Raw genomic sequence first — 22,924 nt, forward strand, 5'->3', positions numbered from 1 at the left:
TTCTTTCACTTTGTGTTGGCATGAGTAGTCTGTGATCAAAGCCAGATGATTCAGGGAGTAAAGGGAATACTTAGATAATGTCTGGACAATGCTTGTGTCTTGTACAGTTGCTTATTTTAAGGGAACACACATGATGTCAAAAAGAGGGGCAGGCAGGGCAGGTCCCAGTGTAGTATGGATCCAGGTCCAGAGGAGTCACTTTACAGCCCCTTTTGTGTCATTATGCTTAATTTTTTAAACACACCAAGATTATGTTAAGTACACAAGGAAAAAGAAAAAAAGAGATGGCACTATTTACCACAAGACTTGATTTTCTTTCTCATGTTTGTACACATCCAAGATCTTTTCTACCAGAGAAGAGAATCATGCAACACATACATCTCTTCACTGCTCATTCTCTTTCTTTCCTCTCTGGTTCTTTGTCCTTCTTGCTAAACTGTGAATGGCCCTGTTGTGCAACTCTGTGGACTCAGAAATGTGAATGAATTTCACAGTTGTAGACATTTTCACAGAAGTACAGTCACAGTTCCACTGTCAAGGCTACACTCAACCCAGAGCAGGTTCATTAAACAGATAAAGCTGCTCCTCATCCTCCCTGTAATGCCTGTTCAGGCATTATAGGGGGTGGGGAAAAAAGTGCATGAATTTTTGATGATGGGGTGGTTAACAGCAGGAGCAGATGACTGAAAGAAGCCATTCTCCACCTTCTCCCTCCACAAACCTTCTGATCAAGGCCTGGTGCCTTACTGAGGGGTCTGTTGCTGTCACACACAAACTACCAGGCTCAGCTCTAAATTGAGGAGGTGAAATGCAATGGCTGTAAAAGAAAGGTGCTCAAAGTACTTGATGAAAGATCCCCCTCTTACCCTTTCATTCAGGGTATTAACAGAAAATAGGCAATATTGTGGAGGATTTCAACTCAGTCCTCTATTAGCTTATCAATCATTTAAAAATTGAGTCCTTCAGAAATATGGCATTTGGTGCAATACTTGTCTCAAATGAGCTTAGAAAAACAGTTTATCAGTCTCCTAATTTATTATTAAAGTTTAGTCAAATTTCAAAGAGTTGCACACTAGAGGAAAATAGCTTTTATGTCTAATTGCTGAGAATAATTTACAGTTATCAGTTTATTAGGAATTTAAGTTTGTACTACAATCATAATTTCCATTAATTGCTATACTTGTTCAATCGTATATCCCTAAAAATTTAAGTTAGAATGGTACATTTGGGTTCAAAACTCACACAGTTTACAGTTTTAAGCTGCAAGAGTAATGATCACATCTTTCAGATAGCACATTCTCACCTCATTCTCATAAAGGCACTCCTCAGGTGAGAATCACAGAATGCTGTCTCCCAAAAAAGCCTCATACTGCACAAAATTATATTATAAAAGTGAAGAAAACCCTCTGAAGATGGAAGCAAACTAATGCTATACAGCAGTGACTTACAGTAAAATACATTAGAGAGATGATGTATTAATTCAAACACCGAGAATTATAAACCTTGGAACTCCAGGGTAAAATTAAATGTCACAAGAAATCCAAACAAAGAACAAAGAAATGAAGAGTCAAATATCTAAACAATCTTAATTATCGTTTGAGAAAACATTTTTTAAATCTCTAACTAGCTAGAAGTCACAACACTTGTTTGCCTAAAATGTGATGTTTGTGTATAGATATGAATGCACTTGCACAGTTGAAGATGAATGATACCTTTCTACTTCATGGTGTGGAACAGAGAGTTCATGAGAAACCTCTCTTTGTTCTGCAGGAAAAACAAAAAAAACCACAACAAGCCCTTAAAAATTTCTTAATCATCTCCCAGTCCACAAATGTAGAACTATCTCAGTACAAACTGCATGGTTTTGCTTGGTTACAGTCACCACAGTAACACCCATGTAGCTGTTATACAGCTCATCTTCTGGAAAAAAGAGGAGGAAAAAGCATAAATTAGAAAGCAATATACATACCAGATACTGCAATGCATCACAGGAGTGTCAGTGGCACCACATGGAGCCTGACAATTGGGGAGTGTAACAAGCACACCAGAGGCTACAGCTTCTGCCTCCAGACTGGTTCCTCTGCAAATCCAGGGGGGGAAGAGTTAGAAGGACATTTGGAGATTAAAGCCTCTGTGACAGGAGCAGGTGCATGGGGATGTGAGGACATTCCTGAGCTGTCACTGGGGCCATCCCTGCCTCTCTGTCCTGCTGAGCACAGGGAGACATGAGCAACTGGGGCTGATGGACCATGGGCACAGCTTGAGAGCAGCCAGCCAGACCCAGCTCCACAGCAGAACTGTGGATGTTGGATCAAACCTTGTCTATCCAAGAAGCAATGTTAACATTGTTAAGCAGGTCATGATGACAAATTAGGACAACAGCACAGAAATGCCACCACAAACTTCACAGAGGCCACCCAATAGAAATGGTCATTCTGCCAAGAGGTGGTAAGGAAGAATGTTTATAGGTAAGTACCAGGAACACCAGATTTTGTAGACTGGAACAAGATTTGAGAGAAAGCTCAAACCCAACCCCCTGCTGTGCCATTAGCAGCTGTGCTTTCTCTGAATGACTCTAATAATTTCCTGGGTGCTCATGGCAGAGATGTAATAGTATTAATTACAGAGGGGCTGGTTGTAGCTCCCATAGGCAAAACAGATGTTGTATGTTACACTGTCTTAGACTGAAAGAGCAAAGTATATTAACCACAAACTTAAGCACTACCTGAGTAAAATATTCACATGATAAGAGTTTACCTGACTTCTGCTAACTATTTCCTGGTACAAGAGTCAGACCATGTAATCTGAACTCGGATCAGTGGCCAATCCTGTTTTGCATTAATATCCTAAAGGCACACAGAGACAAAGCATTGCTCTGCTGGGAATAAAAAGAAGCTGAACCTCTTTCCCTCTCACAAAATATTGTTCATATTGGCCTAGTTTACTCACAAAAAAAGACTGCAGTGAGCTATTTCCCTGGAAAGAACTGCATTTCTGAAAGTTTTCACTGGAATGCCAAGAACTCCTAGTTGAACCACAGGCTGAGAGTTGTCAGCCTGTGCTGCCATTATATTTCTGCCTAAATTATGAAAAACTGAGAATCCTTTAAAAAGCCACAGGCTCTTTATGGCCCTGGGAGGAAGAAACCCAACACAGAGCTTTAACCATTGTCAGTTCTACCCCCCCACAGCATGTCTGAGACCAGCATCTAAAAAGCTCCCAAACAAACACTGCCCATTGCTCCTGCAGTGCTACCTGTTTGCCCAGCATCCCTGTGGAAGGAATATATTGAAGCCTAGAGTGGACATTCTCACTTCTGACTCTAAAACCAGCTTCCTTGTTAACTTTTTCTTTGTTCAAAAGTCTCATTGTCAGACTTACCCAGACAGGATTTTTTTTTTCCTTTGCCATTGTTAATGGATAACTCTGTCATGGTTGTTAAAAAGGCATACGTGATATGAGTCAGCAGGTGAAGGTAACACACACATGGAGGAGCTGGAAGTTCTTCCTTGTTCCTTTCTGGCCATCTTCTGAAAAGCCTGGTTTTGGTTAGCCAAATATTGGGTGGTGCTTCAGAGAAACAACCAGGTAGGCTGAGGCATAAGCTGGCCCAGGAAGATAGGGGTTCATTGCTCCACTTGCTGCTAGGGAAGAAGGCTCAGAGCTGCCAGGCAATTCAGGCATCAAGGCAAACTGAGAAGGAGAAAGGAGCTGAAACTGAGCGTCATTGAGCCCATGGTGCCTCACTGTCTGTTTCAATTATAAATACTGCTTTAAAATGTAATTTGTTGTTATATCTCTTAAATACAGTGACTTTTATAGACCCAGTCTTAGAGCCAGCACTATGACAGTGTCCAAAGGATGATTTTTAATTAAGTGGAGGCTGTGCACACATGTAGGGGGAATATTTAACAGATGTGCTGTAATGATGTCAGAATTATAAACTTAAATGTGCTTTAGATCTGCATACGAATAAAGAGATACCTGTACAGGCTTCTGGACAGCTCATTTAAAAGAAATTTAAAGCCCTCAATTTATGTCAGCACAGAGTTTTGCTATCCAATTACATAAAGTATTAGATATCACAATTAAAACATTTTTGTCATTTATCTAATACAGATTTTTTTCTAAGTTTAACCCTAACTCTTTTCACCTTATGGTAATTCTCCTTGGAGTAATTACTCAATTTCCACAGCAATAATTTGGATAGCATAAGAGCATGTAACCTCATGCTCCCCCTATCATTATGGAAGATTTTGCCTAGAAACATACTTTTTTCTCTTCCCATTATTTGAGATATGACACATAATCAATAACCTGAAACTGCATAAAACTTTCTCATATGATAATTCTATTGATTTTTAAAAGAAATAATTAAACTAACTGTTAAGACCAAGTTCATCAATACAATCTGACTCTTTTGTTCCTCCCTACTGAGTAGGACAAATCAATCAGGGTTATGAAACAGCATAACCAGTTTTCTGGAGCTCTTGCACCATTCTGACAACGTACTGAATAGCCAGTTTATGCCCCGTTGTTCTCTCCTTGCTCTCCCATCCCCCTGGGACACATCCCTGCAGCTCTAAATCACAACCTTCTCCTGATTCTTCTCTTAATGCATTGCACAGGCCCAAAACTCTCCATCTCCATTCTTTTTACGGAGCTACCTCGGTTTGCTACTTCCTCCACCACCTTCCATCTCAAAATAATGAATGCAATTTTAGGAAAGACATACGGTATTTTTCCACATAGAGGTAGAATGCCAAATTGTGTTAAATGTCAAATTTCTTTCCACTTCAATGACAGAAGCAAATCTGCAGACTGGTGCTTCTGCTCAGACTGTATTTAACAACAGGACTTTATTAGTTCTCTGCAAGGCAAAGCAGTCCCCTGGCAGAAGGTGAAGTGGAAAAGCCAAAAGCCTCTCAGGATTCCTCTGGAAGCAAAGCAGCTTCTCCACAGGGATGGCTGGCTCTCATTTTCTCTCATACTCTGATGTCCTTAAGACCTGTGCCACATGAAATCAAATCTCTCCCCACATGAACTTGTGCATACCTCAATTTCTCTTTCACCCCCTGTGATCCCACTAACGCCCTCATCAAGCAGCTGTCGACTTGTGGCACCACTGAGAGCTGCTCCTGCACCCAAGTGGCTGCAGCGAGGAATCTCTTCTGTGGCAGGAGCAGACAGTCTGGCAGGATGGGATCAGTGCCAGGGGAGGAGCACCACAGGTATGTGCCCTGCCAGCAGCCAGAGAACCCAGCTCTTTAGGGTTTCTTGATGAAGGCTGTATAAAGTGTTCAAGGATTTGGTGTTTGCAATGGACACTGCAGCATGTGTGTAGGTCACAGATTATTCATCTCTGCAACAAGTGAGAAAAAGCCTTCAAAAACTGAGGTTCATAGGATGCAGATTTAATACCTTCTGTGAAATGCACCCTTTAAATGGAACAAGAGATTCAAACCAGCAGTTTATGCTGAAAAAATGGCTGAACACAGTGGAAGAATTACAGAATGTGCATGGCCTAAATCAGACACAGCAGCCATGGCAGATCCATTACTTTCCACTCAGCAGTCACAGACACTTTACTAACAGTAACATTCATGTGCAACATTCCTAAGATCTATTGGTGTTTACAAGTTGCAGGATTTTCCTGAGAGAACTAGGAATTAGCATGTGCCTACATTTGACAATGTTATTTCAAGTCCAAGACAGGTCACACACAATTAATAAATCTCCCTGAAAAATAATGCTGTTTTTGGAGGTGCAGGTATCTATTCAACAGCATGCAACTTGATGGCCTGAGAAATTATTTTCTACAAATTGTTTTATTTTAAAAATAATTTGTATATGCATTTTAAAGGCCTATTTACATTATGTACCATTATTAACTCTGTTAGATGTGTGGGTGGATGTGCAGATCAGCTCACACATGTATCTCTCAGATTAATGTTATTTTAAGCTGCTTACATAGTTCCAAAATCCCCAAGATTTGGCCCAGTTGATTTGGTTCTAACAGGTGTAATTGGTAAAAATGTATCAGAGATCAGATCATCATCAAAAATACTCATCAGGTCTGTGTTCATCCTTAGGAAGTCTCCCTTCTAACATTTTAGGCTGTAGCTATCACTGAAACACAGGAATATTTTAACAAGCACTGCCATCAGATATTAACAGATTCCCTTAAATAGGTGAAATTTGATACACTAAACCCTGAAAAAGCTTTTTTTTTGGTCAAGTTTAGAAAACAAAAATATGGCATGCTTTGGCTGCCTTTCAGGTGTCAAAATTCAAACCCCAGTGCATGCACCCAGCTCACGTTGAATGCAATGAGAGATGCAAGACACTGCCCACTTGGCCTTCACTAAGTGAAATACAGAAAAAAAACAAAAAGAGGAGGGAGAAAAAAGAGAAAAAAAGTGCAGATTTTGCTAGAGATTACACAGCAACAGAGGCAGAGGTCGAACTCCAGAATCCTGACCACCTTCCTCACATGCTTCTGGCTACATTCACTGTGGGGAATCAGGCCAAACTGGGGACAAGGCAGTGATGTTGATAAGAAAGTAAAATGGATTAGGTAGCAGTGACATAGTGGAAATAGACAATCCAGGTAGAGAAGAGAAAGAAAATTTAGAGTAACAGATGAAGAGCACTGAAAGCTACCATAAGAAAGGAAGTAAGGTGATGCCACAGCAAGTGTAAATAACAGGAGATGCTGTGATGAGAGGCATTTTTCACACATGTTAAAAAGCTGATTGTCTAAGTATTTTCAGTAAATACAGAGATGCTTGCCTCTAGTGGGTGTATTTACTGTGGCCTGGATGGTAGGCTCATGGTCAGGGTAGAAAACTCTTCTCTTTACTCCTCATCCAGCCCCAGTAACATTTGCAGCTGCTTCAAAAATATCAGACCACTTTGGGAAAAAACCAAAAATCAGCTCTCATCATGCCCTCAGAGTTCAGAAAAGAAGAATTATTTTAATTCCAATTAATTCCATATAAAAGCCATGTTAAGACTTGACACTTGCCATAGGGCAGACTCTTCAAAACTCCACTGCTGAAGTCACTGGCACTTGCAGCACACAGCAAGCAGAGGCCAGAAAGGTGCTGTGACTGTCCCAGAACTGGACACCTCACATCTGGGAGACAACCAACAGCTCACCAGTGCAGTCCAGCATAATCAACATGGCCCTGCTTCCTAGGGTAGAGAGAGACTCACAGCAGGAAAAAGGAATGGACCTTTGGGACAAAAGGAAGGGAATGTGGAAGACAGCAAGAATAGGTATGTCTACCCTTCTGAGCCCTATTTGTACTTTTTGAAATTACCAAACACTCCAAAAAGCTGAAAGACAAGGTGTTTTTCCCCGCTGCAGGCCTATTTTGCATGTGCCTGAACAAGGCCTAAACACATCCTTATCTTTAAAATACTAAAAGAATTCTCCACTGGCTTCAGATACAAACACCTCTCCATCAAACCCACCTCCCTGATTACCAGACTCTCTCCTTACATGGTTCTACAAAATTCAAGCAGACACTTTTTCATCCAAAACCAGCATTTATAAAAGCCTCCTTTTAAAAATCTGACTGCTGTGAAACTGCTGCTAAGGGGGAAAAAAGGGGTCATTGGTCTCAGCTGTTGTACCTATGCATCTGGTGGCACTGAAAAAATTCAACCTCCCCGAGGGCCCCAGAACACATGGATCCACACAGCAGCAGACGGATGAATCCACTTTCACATCATACAACAGTCTCACATCAGCACAAATCAGAAGAAAACTGCACACAGAGAAGGTTACTTTGTTTTTTCATCCCTCAGTACCCAAGCCTTTTGCATTCCACTGCCCAGTCCCAGTCTTGGAAACAGCCATCAACTGTCCATGCCTTCCATCACGTGGCAACTACAGCCTGCTAAGGGATCTGCATCCCTGTGGGGCTGTGTCTCCCAAGGAGGATGAAAGGGGCAGAGAAGGGACATCATGAGCTGCGGCCACAGATCTGCTCAAGGTGGTAGATGTCCTTGGGACAGTCAGCAGACAGGACAAGAGGTGCATCCTCTGTTATCACCACATCATCCTCAATGCGCACACCAATGCCACGAAACTTCTCTGGAGCGCTCACATCATCCTCAGGAATATAAATGCCTGAAAGAAGAAAGGGAATTAAAACACAGAACACTCTCCAGAACACCACCTTTCCCTTTCTGCACCACCAGGAGAGTGAGGTTAGACCTTCAGCAACATAACGTGTTTGATCCTGAGAATTTTTAATATGGCAAGTTACTCTCTTTCCTCTCATCAACTCACTGTTGGTGGGCAAAGAAAGGAAAGTGTCCCTCTGTGCCTAAAGATATCAGAACATTAATAAAAACTTCCATAGCTACACCTGGCCTTTTCACACTTCTTGCTCTCAGTGCTACATTCATAGTGATGATTTTAACAATGTTCTGAATAGAGAGAGAGAAGAGACAAGCATTAAATATAAGTTTCCAGCTGACAGCTCCAAATCTAGTGACAAGGAGAAAGAAAGATTCCTCACAGCATGCCTAATTTGTAAAGCTAAGTTGCGAATCCCTGTAAATTGCAGACTGCAATGCTTGAGACACTACCAGTGACTGGTAGAAGTTCAGTGGCATGAACACAGAACACAGCACAAGTGAATTGACCCTGATTTCTGCACTGCAGTTCACCTGTGCTGCACAGCCTGAGCTCTACACTACTCTGCTTCCTGAGTTTACTCCCACTATGTGCTGCCTTGGCTATATTTGGGAAGGAAGTAGGGTTTTCTAATACTGTAATGACTTTGGGAGGGGAATGACTTAAGGCTTTCCAATAATGCTATAGTTTCCAGCTTCACCAGAAAGGATGTGAATGCTTTAGTCTGCAGGACCGGCTAATTATTGAAAGGCAATACTGTTACTCTCAGTGCTGCATGTTTTTGGCCACCACTGACTGCTTTTTACCTGGTTCAATGGTTATCACCATGCCTGGCTGGAACGGGATCGATCGGGATATATCTGGGGTGTCGTGAACATCCATGCCCAAGTAATGGCCCACATGATGAGGGCAGTATTTTCGAACAGCCTAAGAGAAGACAGAACAAGTGTCACAGAGGCAGTTAAACACAGACCAAGTTGTTCCAATACAAAAGGTAAAAGAGACAGAATAGTTATGTACATAACTAGCAGTCTTACTGCCACGCCTAGGCCACCAGGGCCTGCCTTCCATGTACTAGAACTGGATGGCCCTTAAAACCCACCAGGTACCTATTATGAGCACATTGCAGATTGCCTTTCCCCTGCACTGACAAGAGCAGCCCAAACCCATCACCATCTCAGCATGGTGTCAACTTTCAAATCGCTGGGCTTTGCTGCCCAACCCTTCCCACCCCTTAAACATCCAAGCCCTGCACAACTCCCATCAGCAGACCTTCACAACTGGCTGCAGCAAGTGCAGCTGCTCTGGGCTGTCAAAGTGGTCTCCTATGCACAACAGAGCAAGTGCTGTGCCGATTTCATTCAGTAGATACAGCATGATTTTAATCCACCTCTACAAGGCACGGACACCGCCTCTCCCCTCCCACCATCCTGATCTCCCTCCCTCTAAAGCAGGAATCAGCGAGAACGCCTCCCTGCTCCACGCTCCTCATTCCCAGGGACCACAGCACTGGCTGTGCTTCCACCTGCCGGGAGAATCCGGCACGACACCCCCGTCCGCCCGGGCTGCCATGGCACCGGCACGGCGCACAACTAAATCCGGCAGGAACCTGTCCGGCTGCCAAAAGCCGTAGTGCCGTCACCTGGTTCCGCCATCTTTGCAGTACTGGCGTCAGCCCTCGTGCAGCTCTGCAGTGAGAGTGAGCGGGTAAACTTCTCTAACTGAAAACCAATCCTGTTCATCTGCAGGTTCAGCTCTGAGGCAGACCAGTTTCCCAGTCTTGTTCACCAGGTAGCTCTGTGAGTCCCAGTACTGACACAAAATGGTGCAGAAGGAGCAGAGGTGGAATGACTGAGAGTAGGCTGCACCTTTTGGTGGCACTGCAGATTTATGTGATGTTAAACAGACCACAAAAATATGAATAACTGCCTGCAGTCAAGCCTGGACCCAGAATCTTGTGTTAGTGCCCGTAGCTCCCTTCAGACTGTGAAGCAGCTCTAAAGCTGCTTCTGTGCTGGCAAGTAATGCAGAGCAATGGGAATGGATCTGCAGAGTGAAACAGCAAGAGCCAAGGAACAAATATTCACACTATGTGCATATAAGACTGGGGGTTACTTCAGACCAAATTGTGCACCAAATGGTTGAATCACATCTTGGAGTTTAGCCCTGTCTCAGAGAAATTAATTCTTGAGCTGAGACCAGCCCATGACATGAATTAAGGCACCATGTAGCAGCAAATAGAAGAGACATCCTGAAACCACATTCCTGACCCAAATTAGAGCCCTAAAACTACCCACGGATAAAACAATCAGGATTAATAGGAGTAAACTAGAGTAAACGCATAAACTAGAGTAAAAAAATTGAAGTACCTTGAAGAAATGGCTGTCAGTGATGCTGCTCTCCAGGACACCCAAGTCTTTCAGTTTCTGTCCAATAAGGCTCAGCATGAGGCTGTAGATATTTTCCAGACTCATGCCAGGGGAGCAGAGGCTCAAGCAGGACTTCTGGATATCCAGGACAGCTTGATACAGTTCTGCTTGGGGTTTGGTGAACCTGAAGGCCATTGAGTAAAGGAATATCACACAACTAAATCTCTGTTTCCAAGAGAAAAGAGGTTTTGTCCCCAGAACCTGTTCTGGGTACAGATTCAGTTCAAGGATGGAGCAGGGGAAAGCCAGCAAGCAGAGCAACTGTCTCCTTGTATGAAAGGCTACATCAGCAAATTCACAACTGGCAGAGCTATGTGCACATCAACTGAAACTCCTGTTCTCTTGCACACAACTGGAGTCAGCCACAGCTGAATGTACAAAAGCCCTCTCTGCACGTTAAGCATGCTGTAATAGCTGAAAATAGCAATAATCACATATATTCATGCAGTAATTAATGAGGCAGTGGGGAATACAGCTGAATGATTACTTTATATAATTTGATTACTCTGAAGCAGCACAGAATGGGACACGGTAAAACTATGACTAAACACAGATTCAATCCATCAATCATTTAAGAACTTATCAAAATTCTTCAAAAAAAACTTACTGCAGCATACCTTCCATTGACAGGCCAGGTACGTGTGATGTCACTCACATAGCAGGAAAATTCACATCCACCATCTAGCAAGACCAGTTCACCATCCTGCAGAATAACAGGAAAGAATGCTCTGTGAGTCAATCCAGCTATTAATTGATTTTTCTGTCTGACAGCAGGAAAGGAGGTTATGCTTCTGTTTTCACAGTGTAGCTGCAGAAAAGTGAATTCCTTTTGCAGAGTAATACCCCAGGTACTACTGTTCATAAATAGGCTATTCCAGTTAGATTGTTGCTCTGTAAGGCAGTCTCTGACTGTTATGCTTATTTACTGTCTGAACTTTTAAGATGAAGATTTTGGAGTAAAAAAAAGGCATTTGCCTTGAACTATTCTGCTCTCTGAGACAAGTCCTATTCACACCTGGATCACTTACTCCAGCAAATTCTGCCCATGACTCCTTACACTAGAAGTTCTCAGCTATAGTGACTGAGACACAGGGCACTTGCAACAAAAGCATAGGATTTCTGAGCTCCCCACAGGATCACCAACAGCTACAAATTTACCCTTGTCATAGGATATGAAGACCCAGTAAAATCACTTTGTATCACAAAATCTAAGAGTGTATCACTGCTGTAAATGCATTGGTGAACAGTCTGTACAACCTTCCCTTTCTCTTCTAGGACTTTCTTTACTGTTTTAACATATCTTTCTGGATTGATCTGGTGATGAAGAAAAATTTTTGGAGATGTGAATATCCAATTCAATTCAGCAAAGCTGTTCCAGATCAATGACTTCATATCTCCCAAAAAGTCACACAGAAGAAAGACAAAGGGCCAGGAACAAAACCACTGCCTTAAAGGGGCTAACAACAAATACAGCAGTAAGATGTTTTAAAAGTTTGGAGTAAATTCTCTACATATTTACACAGGTAGAGATTCATTCCACAGATCCATGACTGTGCCAGCAGACATGATGTGGAACAACCAGACATAACTGCAGCATGTTAAGGAACAGATTAAAGCAGCAAAATTTCACTGTTACTGTTACTTCCAGTGCTAGCTGCTATCATTGTGTACAGTTAAGTGACACAGACACAGCAGATAAACCAGCAAAGAGCAGACCTCACTATCCCACTGAAGAGGCGGGCCATTAACTATCCTTAAATATTGTACTTTTAACATTTTTCAGAATAGCTGAAAAATTGTATTTTTCACCTATTCAATTATATTGAATTATATATTCTGAAATTGAATTGAATTATATATTCTGAAAAATTATATTTTTCAGAATTCAATAGGTTGAATTCTTTAAGGCAAATCTGAAATTACACCACCTGCCACGCAATTAAACAAGCTAAGTAACAATTTACTGACTAAGGGAATTCAGCCTGTGGTTTGATTGTCCAGTAAATGCCTTATGCTGTGCTCGTCCTCTTTCTTTAAAGCAGAGCCCTCTAAGTAAAAGACTGAATGAAACATTCATATATCTCCCAAATTAGACACTTTGTTAGCCTATTTGGAAACAAGATCTGTAAGAAGCAGCACACAAAGCAAGTGTCAAGTTTATGGGTTTAATATTTGACCTAATAGTTTTGGAAAAAAAAAACAAGAGACAGTCATTTAACTGAACAACTTTAACAGAAGCAACTGGAGTTACAGCAGCAGCCTGACCTTGGATGACAGAACAACAAAGGAAGCTTCTTCCTGCCAAAAGCAGCCTGTCATATCTTTTGTACATTTGTCTCGGCAGATCATTTCAAGGTCTGCTAGCATCCCAGCTTCAAGAAAAGACAATGCTAGTGGGAAAGTTTCTTTCTGTGTTAAGACAGAGGAAAAATATGCTCCTCTGAAAAGTAAATAGTGAGCACAGCAGTGAGGGAATACTGCCCCTGAAAATGCTTCTCTGAATCGAAAGAACTATTGCGAGGAAAGCTGGAGAGAGTTCAATTCAACGAGAATCTTCAAAATAAAACAAAACATGTTCCTCTTCCACCTCTTGACATTTAACACTGATCTGTTCCCTACTTGTTCCCCTTCCCTGCTTTGCTGGGCTACATGGAACCAAAATGCTTTTCGGCTTCAGCAGAGCAGGAATGCACTTTGCCCTTATATTGCAAAGGAAGGCCAAGGAATGCAAGTGACAGCAGAAGACCCCCTGGGCCTTTGTCCTACCTGTGACAAGTGGCTCCCCTATTTTGTGAGGCCCCCAGCACTGCAAGCTGCTGTGAGAGCAAATGTGTACTAAATTACCGGCAACCCTGTTTGCAAGTCCTTGCACTGTTCAGAAAATGCTGCAGCAAAAACTGACAGGGAAGAAAGACAAGCTGAATCTGTCATTGACCAAGGTAAAATTAAGCAAGGCAGGATTCATTTCTCTCGCTCACTTAAATATGTATTTAAGAGCTTTGATCTGTTCAGTCAAAACAAGCAACAGCTAGGAAACATAGACTTGTATCACAGCACTTCACAAGCATTTCAAGTTACTGGACAGCACAAGGGTTACCTTAATGAGCTGATTATTCTTCACATAGTGCAAAGTGTTTGATCTGTTGCCACCAGCAACAACAGGGGGGTATGCCAAGATGTCAGCACCACGTGCCCGGCACTCGAATTCAAACTGGAGGAACAATACAGAGAAGAGGAAACCATTAGTGCTGATTCAGGTGATTAACTGCCCTAGAACCACAATAATTCTTGTCCTACAACTGCTTTCTTAATTTGAACAACACAAAGTGAAACTGGAAAGTGAGCTGACTAAATGAAAGCAGTCTTAAATATTTTTCAAGGGCTCTAGAGAAAAAAAAATACAGAACCATCCACTTTTTCAAGAATTTTTCAAGCCTTTACTGGATCTCCAGGAAGCTTTTTCTGGTACAAGCCATTCAATACTGCCTCAAACATTCACTACATTGGCATATACCCAGGTGAGGATTTGTTCTTATATAAAGTAATGCTCTTATTTGGCATACAACTTCGTGAATTTTGAAAGATCCTATATGTCAGCATGACAACGTTCATGGTTTGCTTCTGTCTTGTAAAATTGCAAAGTACCAGTATATTTCCAGCAGTATCTTTTTTTCATGACTGTTAAACTAAGAAGGTCTGAAAGCGTGCACTACATTGATGTCTGAGGGATAGAAGAAAAAAGCAGCATAAGCCTCAAGATCTTTACCTTTCTTGAATGATGAAGCTGATGAAAGCATGGAAATTAATAAATTTACATCTATAAAGACCCTCAACATGTTAATAGCATGTCTTTTCTATGGTTACCAAAATCACATGGGACAGAACACTCCAGGATGCCTACATGGAGCAAAGGTTTTACGATCCTGGTCTGGACTGAAAAACTGACCTGTAAAATACACTTTAATTAAAGTAGTTTTTTCAACTCAGTACTGCCAGTGCCATGTCAACACAGGCCCATCCATGTAGTAACAGAGGGTGAAATCCTGCTGATGTTTCTTGAACAGGCATCTCACTGCAATTCCTTACAAAGTTCCTTACCAAATGTGCAGGCCAATTAGTCCTTATTTTGTAACTGAGAGGCACCTAAACTGCTTCAAGATGGCTGTGCTAATCTGATGTAGTAAGGGGCTAGAGGCAAGAGAAGCAGGCTTTACAAACAGGTGTTATAACTACTTAAATTTTGTACAATGGACTTGTATTATAAAATAAGGTTAAAACTTTACTTCCAATTGTTTAGCAGGTTTTGCATTTCAATATAGTACAAAAAGACATCAATAGAAGGAAACTTAGACAAATGCTACACTCCTTAAATAAGGGTACAGGAAGTACAGCTGAAGAATTCCTCACATTGACACTTCTGTATGTCCAAGGAACCACAAGAGTTGGGTGAATAAATGTGCTACAGTGGGAGAAACGTGATAAAGAGACCTGACATTTCTGGTTTCCTGGAAGGATAACCAACATCCAGCCCTTCCATCTCACTTCCAGCTACAAACTACTCACCTTTGCATACAGAAAGGCTTCATCCACAGGGGTTTTACTGGCAAACATAGTTTCTGTGAAAGCCTATGAAAAATAAGGGACTTTCAGTTAGCAAAGGAGCCTGAACTGGTTTTTTTTCACCTGTTGTCTCTTGAGGAGGGCCCAAAATCAGCTGGCCCAGAACCAGAGGGTTTCACCATTTTCTTTGGTGAAAATGCTGTCAAGACTAGAACCAGTTAAAATGTATTCCTCCCTGTGAAACTGTATTTAGGGGATGACTGTAGTTTTTGTAAAAAAAAAAAAATTGGATGATTGAGGCTGATCCCATGGTTTGGCATTTTAGAAGTTGTCTCACCTGTGGATTCCCTCAGGTATAATAGGATTGCCTTATGCAGCTTTTCCTTCAGAGAAGGACAACCTGTACTTCCCTTTTCTACTTGGCTATTTATTTTAATAACATTTATGAAACATTAACTGCATTTGAGGTATCTGTCAGATTTGTTTAAAAGTGCCCAACGAGTTCAAAAGGTATTTGAGGGTGAAGGGGGAATGCAGACACATTAATAAATAAGAAAGATCTTCATTAAAATCCTGGTTTCCTCAAAACAAAAATAATAGATGGAAAAGAAAATTATTTTGGAAAGCAGAGAGGAAGCTGGGAAGGCAGAGAAAAGATCAGCCTTTGCTTTTAAACAAAGTCTAACAGCTGCTGGCTTTTCTTCACTAGAGTTGTGCTGATTGAGAGAATCTGGCAGACCAAGCAGCCTTCCAGTTTCCCCTTGTCGTGTGGAGGAAGCCAAGCCCAGCCAGTGGCTGAGACACAGCAGCTCAGTAACAGATTAGACCAAAGCTCTCCTTCCAGCTCATGTCACCTCACCAAGGGAATGCACTGGTCATCAGGGGAACACACAGCCCCATTACCTCTGCTGTCACCCGGCCAGCTATCTTCATCCTCTCAATCTCTGCCGGGGATTTGATCAGCCGAAGGTTCTGCACGAGATGTCGAACGGCCTGGATGCGGTTTTTGCTGCGAGCTTTTACCTCAGCCAGGGGCTGCATGTAGTCAGAGTGCAGCTCTGCATGCACTGGTTTTCTCAAGTCATACCAAACCACGTTGGACTCACCTGGAATGCAAAACAAAGTTGACACTCAAATAAATGCAGACACATTCTCCACATAAGAAACTAACTCACTCCTCCTAAACGACATCTGTTGCTGTATTTGAGAAAAAGAATTTTCTCTGAATCTACACTGACAGACTATACAGACACTTTCAGTGTCACAGAATATCAGCAATCTCTTCTAAATTTGGAAGATTACAAATTCATAGCGTATAGACTGGACAACTCCCCACTTCTGGGCAAATAATGGGGCTTACAACCATCACTGAATATATGTATCTGGCTCAAATCCATTCAGAGTCCACCTGTCAAAGTTGCACTTGTGTAAGCCAAGCAGCCATCACATCACAGTGCACCTTCTGAATCCTTCTCCCTGTCCTGAATCCGTCTACCTGTCCACACTGACCATGGAAAGCAATTCACCTTTTTGCATGGAATCAAGATCATTACCAGCAACACCTCAAGACACTTGGGGAAACAACTGCTTATTTCAGCCATTCAAAGAAAATGAGCTTACTGAGAACAGACACACTCACAGTGAAATTTATGCAGAACAACAGTTAAAATCAACATTCTCCTCATGGAACATTTTAAATGCAAATGAGTATAAAAGCCATGGTGAGTCACTGTTGATGTCCACCATGACCCTCCTTCTTTGGTGAAAGTAACCATGAGCAGTTGCCTACACAAAGTATCTATGAAACTGGGCATTCATTAAAGAGTATTGCCCTTAGCTGATTTACTGCTTTTCATGGACCTCTCCCCCACAGAATTACAAACTTCTGACTCCATTTTAATTTTGATACTCCAAACTTCCATGAATGATCTATAACTTGAGAGGTGCCAAACCATGTCATGTGAATTCAGTGTTTCCTTTGTTTTTAAATTAAGAAAACCAGACATTAATGATCATAGTCATTCTCTGTGCTTTCCCCAACTGTACACATCTCACACCTTGCCTTGTTTTCTTTTTCAAGCTGAGTAGATTTGTTCAGCCTGTATCTCACACATATTCCATGCTTTCTTTGATCATTCTTTGCCCTGTGGCTTACCCATTTTCACGACATCCTTTTTTGAAACAAAATAACTGATTCCAATATGGTATTTAATACTCAAAAATTCTCTCCCTCTAGTTGTGTGACCCCTCCAAAGTCACACTTGCCCTTATTATATTGTCATGAGCCTTCTTCAGCTTTATTTTATACTGCATTTAAGTTCTTCCTGGACTATAGGTATTGAGGCTATGTGGTGATGGGAGATGCAAAAGAATATTTCTAAAGGACAGCAATGTTTGTATTTCATGGGCAAGTAATCATCTAGCTAAATGTGAGTGGACTAACAAGCTCCCTGTGTGGATCATTTTCCAAGTCTACTATGAATAAAAATGTTCAAGTTTCCTGTATGTCATCTGGTCCTGACTCTGTCAGCAAACAGATATGACTAAAACAGAAACATGGTCTTGCTTATCCTGTTCCTTAATATTTCAAAGATATGCAGACTGGCATTCACATGGATACACAAGAAAGTCAGAAATTTTCAAAACTACATATCCATTGGTGACCCTCAAAGAGCTAACACAAACTTCTAACTACCTTTACCACAGCCATACTGTCAAGTTGGCTCATTCCTCAAGTTCATTTTAGTTTCAAAGTGATGTCACAGACCCCTTCCCAAACTTGAACCATTCAGACTTTGCAAACCACATCCTCATCTCATTCCCTCTATATTTTGTTACCTTTCAGCTTGGCCACCAAGTGCCTGAACTCCTCAATGGTGTAAGCTTCATCTACTCCTGTGAGAGCAATTGCCCCATCCGGGCCTGATCTGGGCCCATCCCACAGCTCTCGATTTGGATCCCTCCGGGGCACAAAAAGTATGGATTTGTGAGATGGCAGCGCTTTGCCAGGAATGCTCTGCAGCACCAGGATGCTGTCAGGCTCCTGAAACCCACAGAGGTACAGGAAATTAGTGTCCTGGTGGAAAACATAGGGGATGTCATTGCTCATGTAGTACGTGGGGTTGGACAGCAGAATCACTGTGTGGTCCAAACCGTCGCAGCCTTGGGCTTCCTTCTGGATCGACACCATCAGTTTGTGTCGGCGAAGAGCATATTCCACCTGTGACAATCCTGGGGTCACCTCTCCTGTGAACACAAAACAAATCAGATGCAGAAATTCAAGGCACTAAGGGTATTTTACTAGCCACATGCCTGATTCCTGCCTACTCCCTGATGCCTTACACATGCATGGCTTCCTTGTAACCCCTCACAAGCCTTTTCCCTTGCTCCTCTTCAGCTACCATTCCTACAGCACATCCTCATTCAGGCTGCTTCTCCATCATGCAAAGGCAGACATTGGTTTTAACCAACTGGATGCTGTGTTACATATTTCTGTGCAAAGGTAGAAATCACAAAACCTGGTAGATTTAAACAAACATCCACATGTTTGCAGAGAATGTGTAAAAAAAAAAAGAGGAGGGGGCAAGGCAAACTGAACTTTGACTGCTAAAAACTGATGGGTTTTACAGCACGGACATTGAACAGAAGTTTGCCTCCTGAGGTTGAGCATTAATTTCCTCAGATAAAGTTAGAATGTTTGTTCAAATACACACTAAGTCAACTAATAAAGTGACTATTTCTAAACCACAGGGGCCAGATTGGGTGTCAGAGATTCTGGGGGATCAGGCAGAAGCACAGAGGTTGCAGAGTCTAACCAGTCACAAGATTCCAGGCAGAAACAAACCACAGACGACTGCAGGCTGCCATCAGACTCCTGTTAAGGGAAGGGATCTTCTTCAGGGCATATGTAGCTTTTGTCAATATTTAACAATTCAGATTTTTCCAAAGTTAAATACTGTATTTCTAATAACACTAACTAAGCAAATGATCTCTCTGATGAAGGCACTGTTTCAACTTCTCCAGTCGCAAAAGACATGAAGTACAGCAATCAAGATACTCACCAAAACAGGACTGAAGTTCAAAGGACAACTAGCAACAGCTGAAGTATGTATTTTTAAAATTGGGAGACTCCCTATTTATGATCTAAATTAACATAAGAGCCTTAATCAGTATCTTTGGCTAGTACCCTATCTTAATGTAGGTTGAATTTTGATACTGTTTGTTAACTTTCCACTTTCATAATCTTTTCTTCCTCTTTCATATATTACACAGAGGCAATTCTAGAACAAAAATTGATATTTGACTTCTACTGCAAGTGGATTCTTGCATGAGTGCAGTAGGAGGGGAAGTTCTATTTGCATTAACTTTTACACTTTTTTGATTATATGCTCAATACCTATTAGATGTAATAGTCTTTAAAAAGAACCAAACAAACCCAAACCCACCACACTTATTTTACTCTGTGAATGTAGAAACGACAGAGAACACAGAAACTGTTTTAATGCAATCTGGCCTCACAATTCCACAATGTTATACTGCAAATTTCCTATGCTCCACTGCATTCCAGTCAGCTTTTAAACTGCCACAGTCCAGTGAATTTCAGAAGCTGCAATGGGGTGAAACATGGGGATCCCAGCTGTCTTCCAGCTGTGAGGCCTGGAAATTCTCTTTGTATCAAAGGCATTTGCTTTTCAAAACAATAATTGCAATAGAACAATGTCATATTATTTTAAGGAAATCACCTCTTCTTTATTAAATGAAAAAATACTTTGGATAGCTAGAATTCACTTCCAGTGCTTTGGCTGTACTTTAAGGAGTCAGCCTTGTTTACTGTGAGCTCTCAATGAGTGCCCTAAGCAACCTGATCTAATGCTGAAGTTAGCCCAGCCTTGAGCATAATTTAAAATCCTGTTAACTGTGTGAGGTTCCTTCTCACCTGAATTATTCTACCATTAAATACAAGGGTGTGTATATATATATATATTTATATATATTTATACACACACAGAGAGTATTCCTCTGTTCTCCTTTTATACTCACCTATGGAAGAACACAAAATGTTTTCCCAGACATATTCTTGAATATATTTTTGCTGCAATTTTTTGTTTTTTTTTTTTTTTTTTTAGATTTAAGTGTGGTGATCTTATGCCTACATGTTCATTTTCATGCATCTCTGCATCTCAAAAAAATGTACAACCCCAGCTTCTATCGCTACTGTCTAACTTCATAGTCACAAGCTTCTTTTTGTCCTTCTCCTCATATTGAATACTCCTGTGAACAGGGCACATTCTTTAGACAAAAGCTGTCCATTTATCAATGTCTTTCCCCATTCACCTTTGGTGAACTGCACTTTTGTTTTGTGACTCACAAGACATGGGATATGAACCATTCTGACACTTCAGCTTGCACAAAAAACTCCCTCTTAATAAAACCCATATTTATTTGCAGGACAATGAGTCCACAAAATGCCACAGCTACAAAAAGTCTGCAGCACCCAAGGAAACAACCCTGAGTACATCATGAGAAAAAAGAAAGAAGCTATCAAAGCCATCACATGTGAAGCCTATTTTTGGAACCAGTACCATCTCAGACAAGGAAATTAGCTACTAAATATAATTACTGGCCAATGAAGGTAGTAATAAACACCCGAAGCCACAGACAACTCTATGACGCAGCAAATCAATATACTCAGAAAAACAGATACAATATCAATGACTGGCTCATGCAGGGCCCAAACCTCACCTGGTTTGAGCAGATGTGGGTGGGTGAAGGGGCTGGGCTGCCCCAAATACCGGTTTGGAATCTTCTTCTGCTGGGCAGGCTGGATGGAAAATCTTCGGAGAGCACATGACTTGCAAACTAGAGGAAAAGAAATGCACCACGTCAAGGTAAAAAAAAAAACACCAAAACTTTCCAGTTAGGAAACTGCAGAACTGTGGGCTAGTCATCAGACTCTTAGGAGCATTCCTTCACTTATACGACATAAAAATACCTCCTTAACTTCTCCATTTGCTATGCATCACAAATTTATGAAACAATGTGCATACAACTCAACTGACAATCAAATACTCATGGAACAGATAGAAATAAACAAATATATGATAAACCTGACAACCCAGCAACAAAAACCAGGAAGCTCTGTTGGTTTGCACATCCCAGTTCATACAAATGGTGTTCCTAAGGCACTCAGCACTCTCCTTCCCTTACTTCCCTCAAACACCACAGGGCTCCAAGCACGACATCTCCATATTGTCTCTTCTCAACTATGTCTTCAAAAATTTTCTCTCATCTGGAACAATTATACAGTTTTCAAGGCTTTTCCAGTTCCGTATTTTACTAATAGTGCTGCAAACAAGCCATCAAATAATACAGGTTTACACAGGAATGTGATTTTCTTTTCCTGTCTGCAGGACACCCGAGAGTCCCTGTTTGTGTATTGGCCTTCCATGGCAGCAGCACTGGCCAAACGGAACAGTTATGAATCCCACTTCCAAACCACACACAGCCAAAGCAGGTGAGTTTTAAAGACAACTACAAGTATGCATTTGTGAGCTGGGAAGGGCATGATAAGACAAAATCTAAAATTAAAAATTAATTGTTAGAAACCTTAGAATTCTTAATCACAGCCTTTTGCAGCTGAAGAAGCGCTTGTGCCTGAATACAAATTATCCAGAATTATAGGAAGGAGAGGGTAGCCAGAAGGTAAATTCTATTTGATGTTTTGGAAAATGGTTGCTCTTTATGTTACTTATCATATGCCTACTAGAAAACCAATTTGTGCTGCCATTCTTAGAACAAACACTTTTAACCCTTCACCAGCATAAGCAAGGATAACACAAGAAAACATCTGCTGAGACTCCGAGGCTTACAGCAAAACACTCAGCCCGTGGATGTGCTGTGGGAGCCAGTATCACTAGCCTCTAATTGAAGATCATTTACGCGTGACAACCAATAGTCATAACACGAAGCGTTCCCTGTGTGGAGACTGACTGGAGACCCAGGCGGTGAAATGTAACTGCAGGTTTTTGTGCAGCCTAGTTTAAATTGGTGTTTCTCCACATACACAGCAGACAAACAGGACAGCTCGCAACCAGACGGACACAGCGGGCATTAAATAAAGCAACACCTTGAAGGCAGCGAGGAGCTTTCTACCGTTGCTTTATTATTCAAGTTACTGCCTGTTCTTCCCTAGGATTCAGCCCTGACCGGGGCTGCCACTGCGCCGCCGGCCAGAGCCGCTTTCCCGCGACCCGAGAAGCGCAAGCGGGGCTGTAAGCTGCGATAGCCGGGTGTCGCTACCGGAGCCGCGGGCGGTGCGGGGTGTGGGGGAGGAGGGGTGTCTGACCTGCGGCGCCGCGCCAGCCCCGGGCCGCCAGGACAAGGCCCCGCTGCGGGAGGCGCGACATGGCCGGGCCGCACGGCGCATGGCGGGGCCTCCCTGCGCCGTGGCGCCGCGCGCTGACACCATCCCGGCGCGCGGCCCGCCGCCAATGAGCGGCGCCCGCCGGCTCGGGAGCGCCCGGGGCCGCCTGCCGCGCCCGCGAGGGGGAGCCCGCGGCAACGGCAACAGGGGAGCGGCGCCGCGCGGGGCGAGGCGGAGCGCAACTGCCCGGCCACGGCTGCCGCTTCCAGAACGTTTCCCCCCCACGCCGCGGGGCAATGATCGGCGTGGGCGGGGCCTCGGGATGGCGTGGGCGGGGTGGGCTGGAAGGTTCCACGGCGCCGCGCAACGTTTGTGGGCGCATTCATGGAGTTTATGGGCGGGACGCCGTTTGGCATGGGC

The 22,924-nt window shown here is 42.4% G+C and overlaps 1 protein-coding gene across 1 annotated transcript; it reads right to left on the reverse strand.

Moving 5' to 3' along the window:
* Positions 1–7,767: 7,767 nt before the first annotated feature.
* XPNPEP3 (X-prolyl aminopeptidase 3) lies at positions 7,768–22,901 on the reverse strand. Its single transcript, XM_064702344.1, has 10 exons — positions 22,487–22,901; positions 20,884–21,000; positions 17,980–18,387; positions 16,045–16,247; positions 15,145–15,207; positions 13,679–13,792; positions 11,199–11,284; positions 10,522–10,705; positions 8,959–9,079; positions 7,768–8,140 (listed from the first exon to the last, which is right to left on the reverse strand). The coding sequence occupies exons 1-10, from the start codon at positions 22,884–22,886 to the stop codon at positions 7,974–7,976; spliced, it is 1,863 nt and encodes a 620-aa protein (XP_064558414.1). The 5' UTR covers positions 22,887–22,901; the 3' UTR covers positions 7,768–7,973.
* Between the last annotated feature and the right edge of the window lie 23 nt (positions 22,902–22,924).

Source organism: Zonotrichia leucophrys, chromosome 1A (assembly GCF_028769735.1).
Source record: "Zonotrichia leucophrys gambelii isolate GWCS_2022_RI chromosome 1A, RI_Zleu_2.0, whole genome shotgun sequence".
Classification (NCBI taxonomy): Eukaryota; Metazoa; Chordata; class Aves; order Passeriformes; family Passerellidae; genus Zonotrichia; species Zonotrichia leucophrys.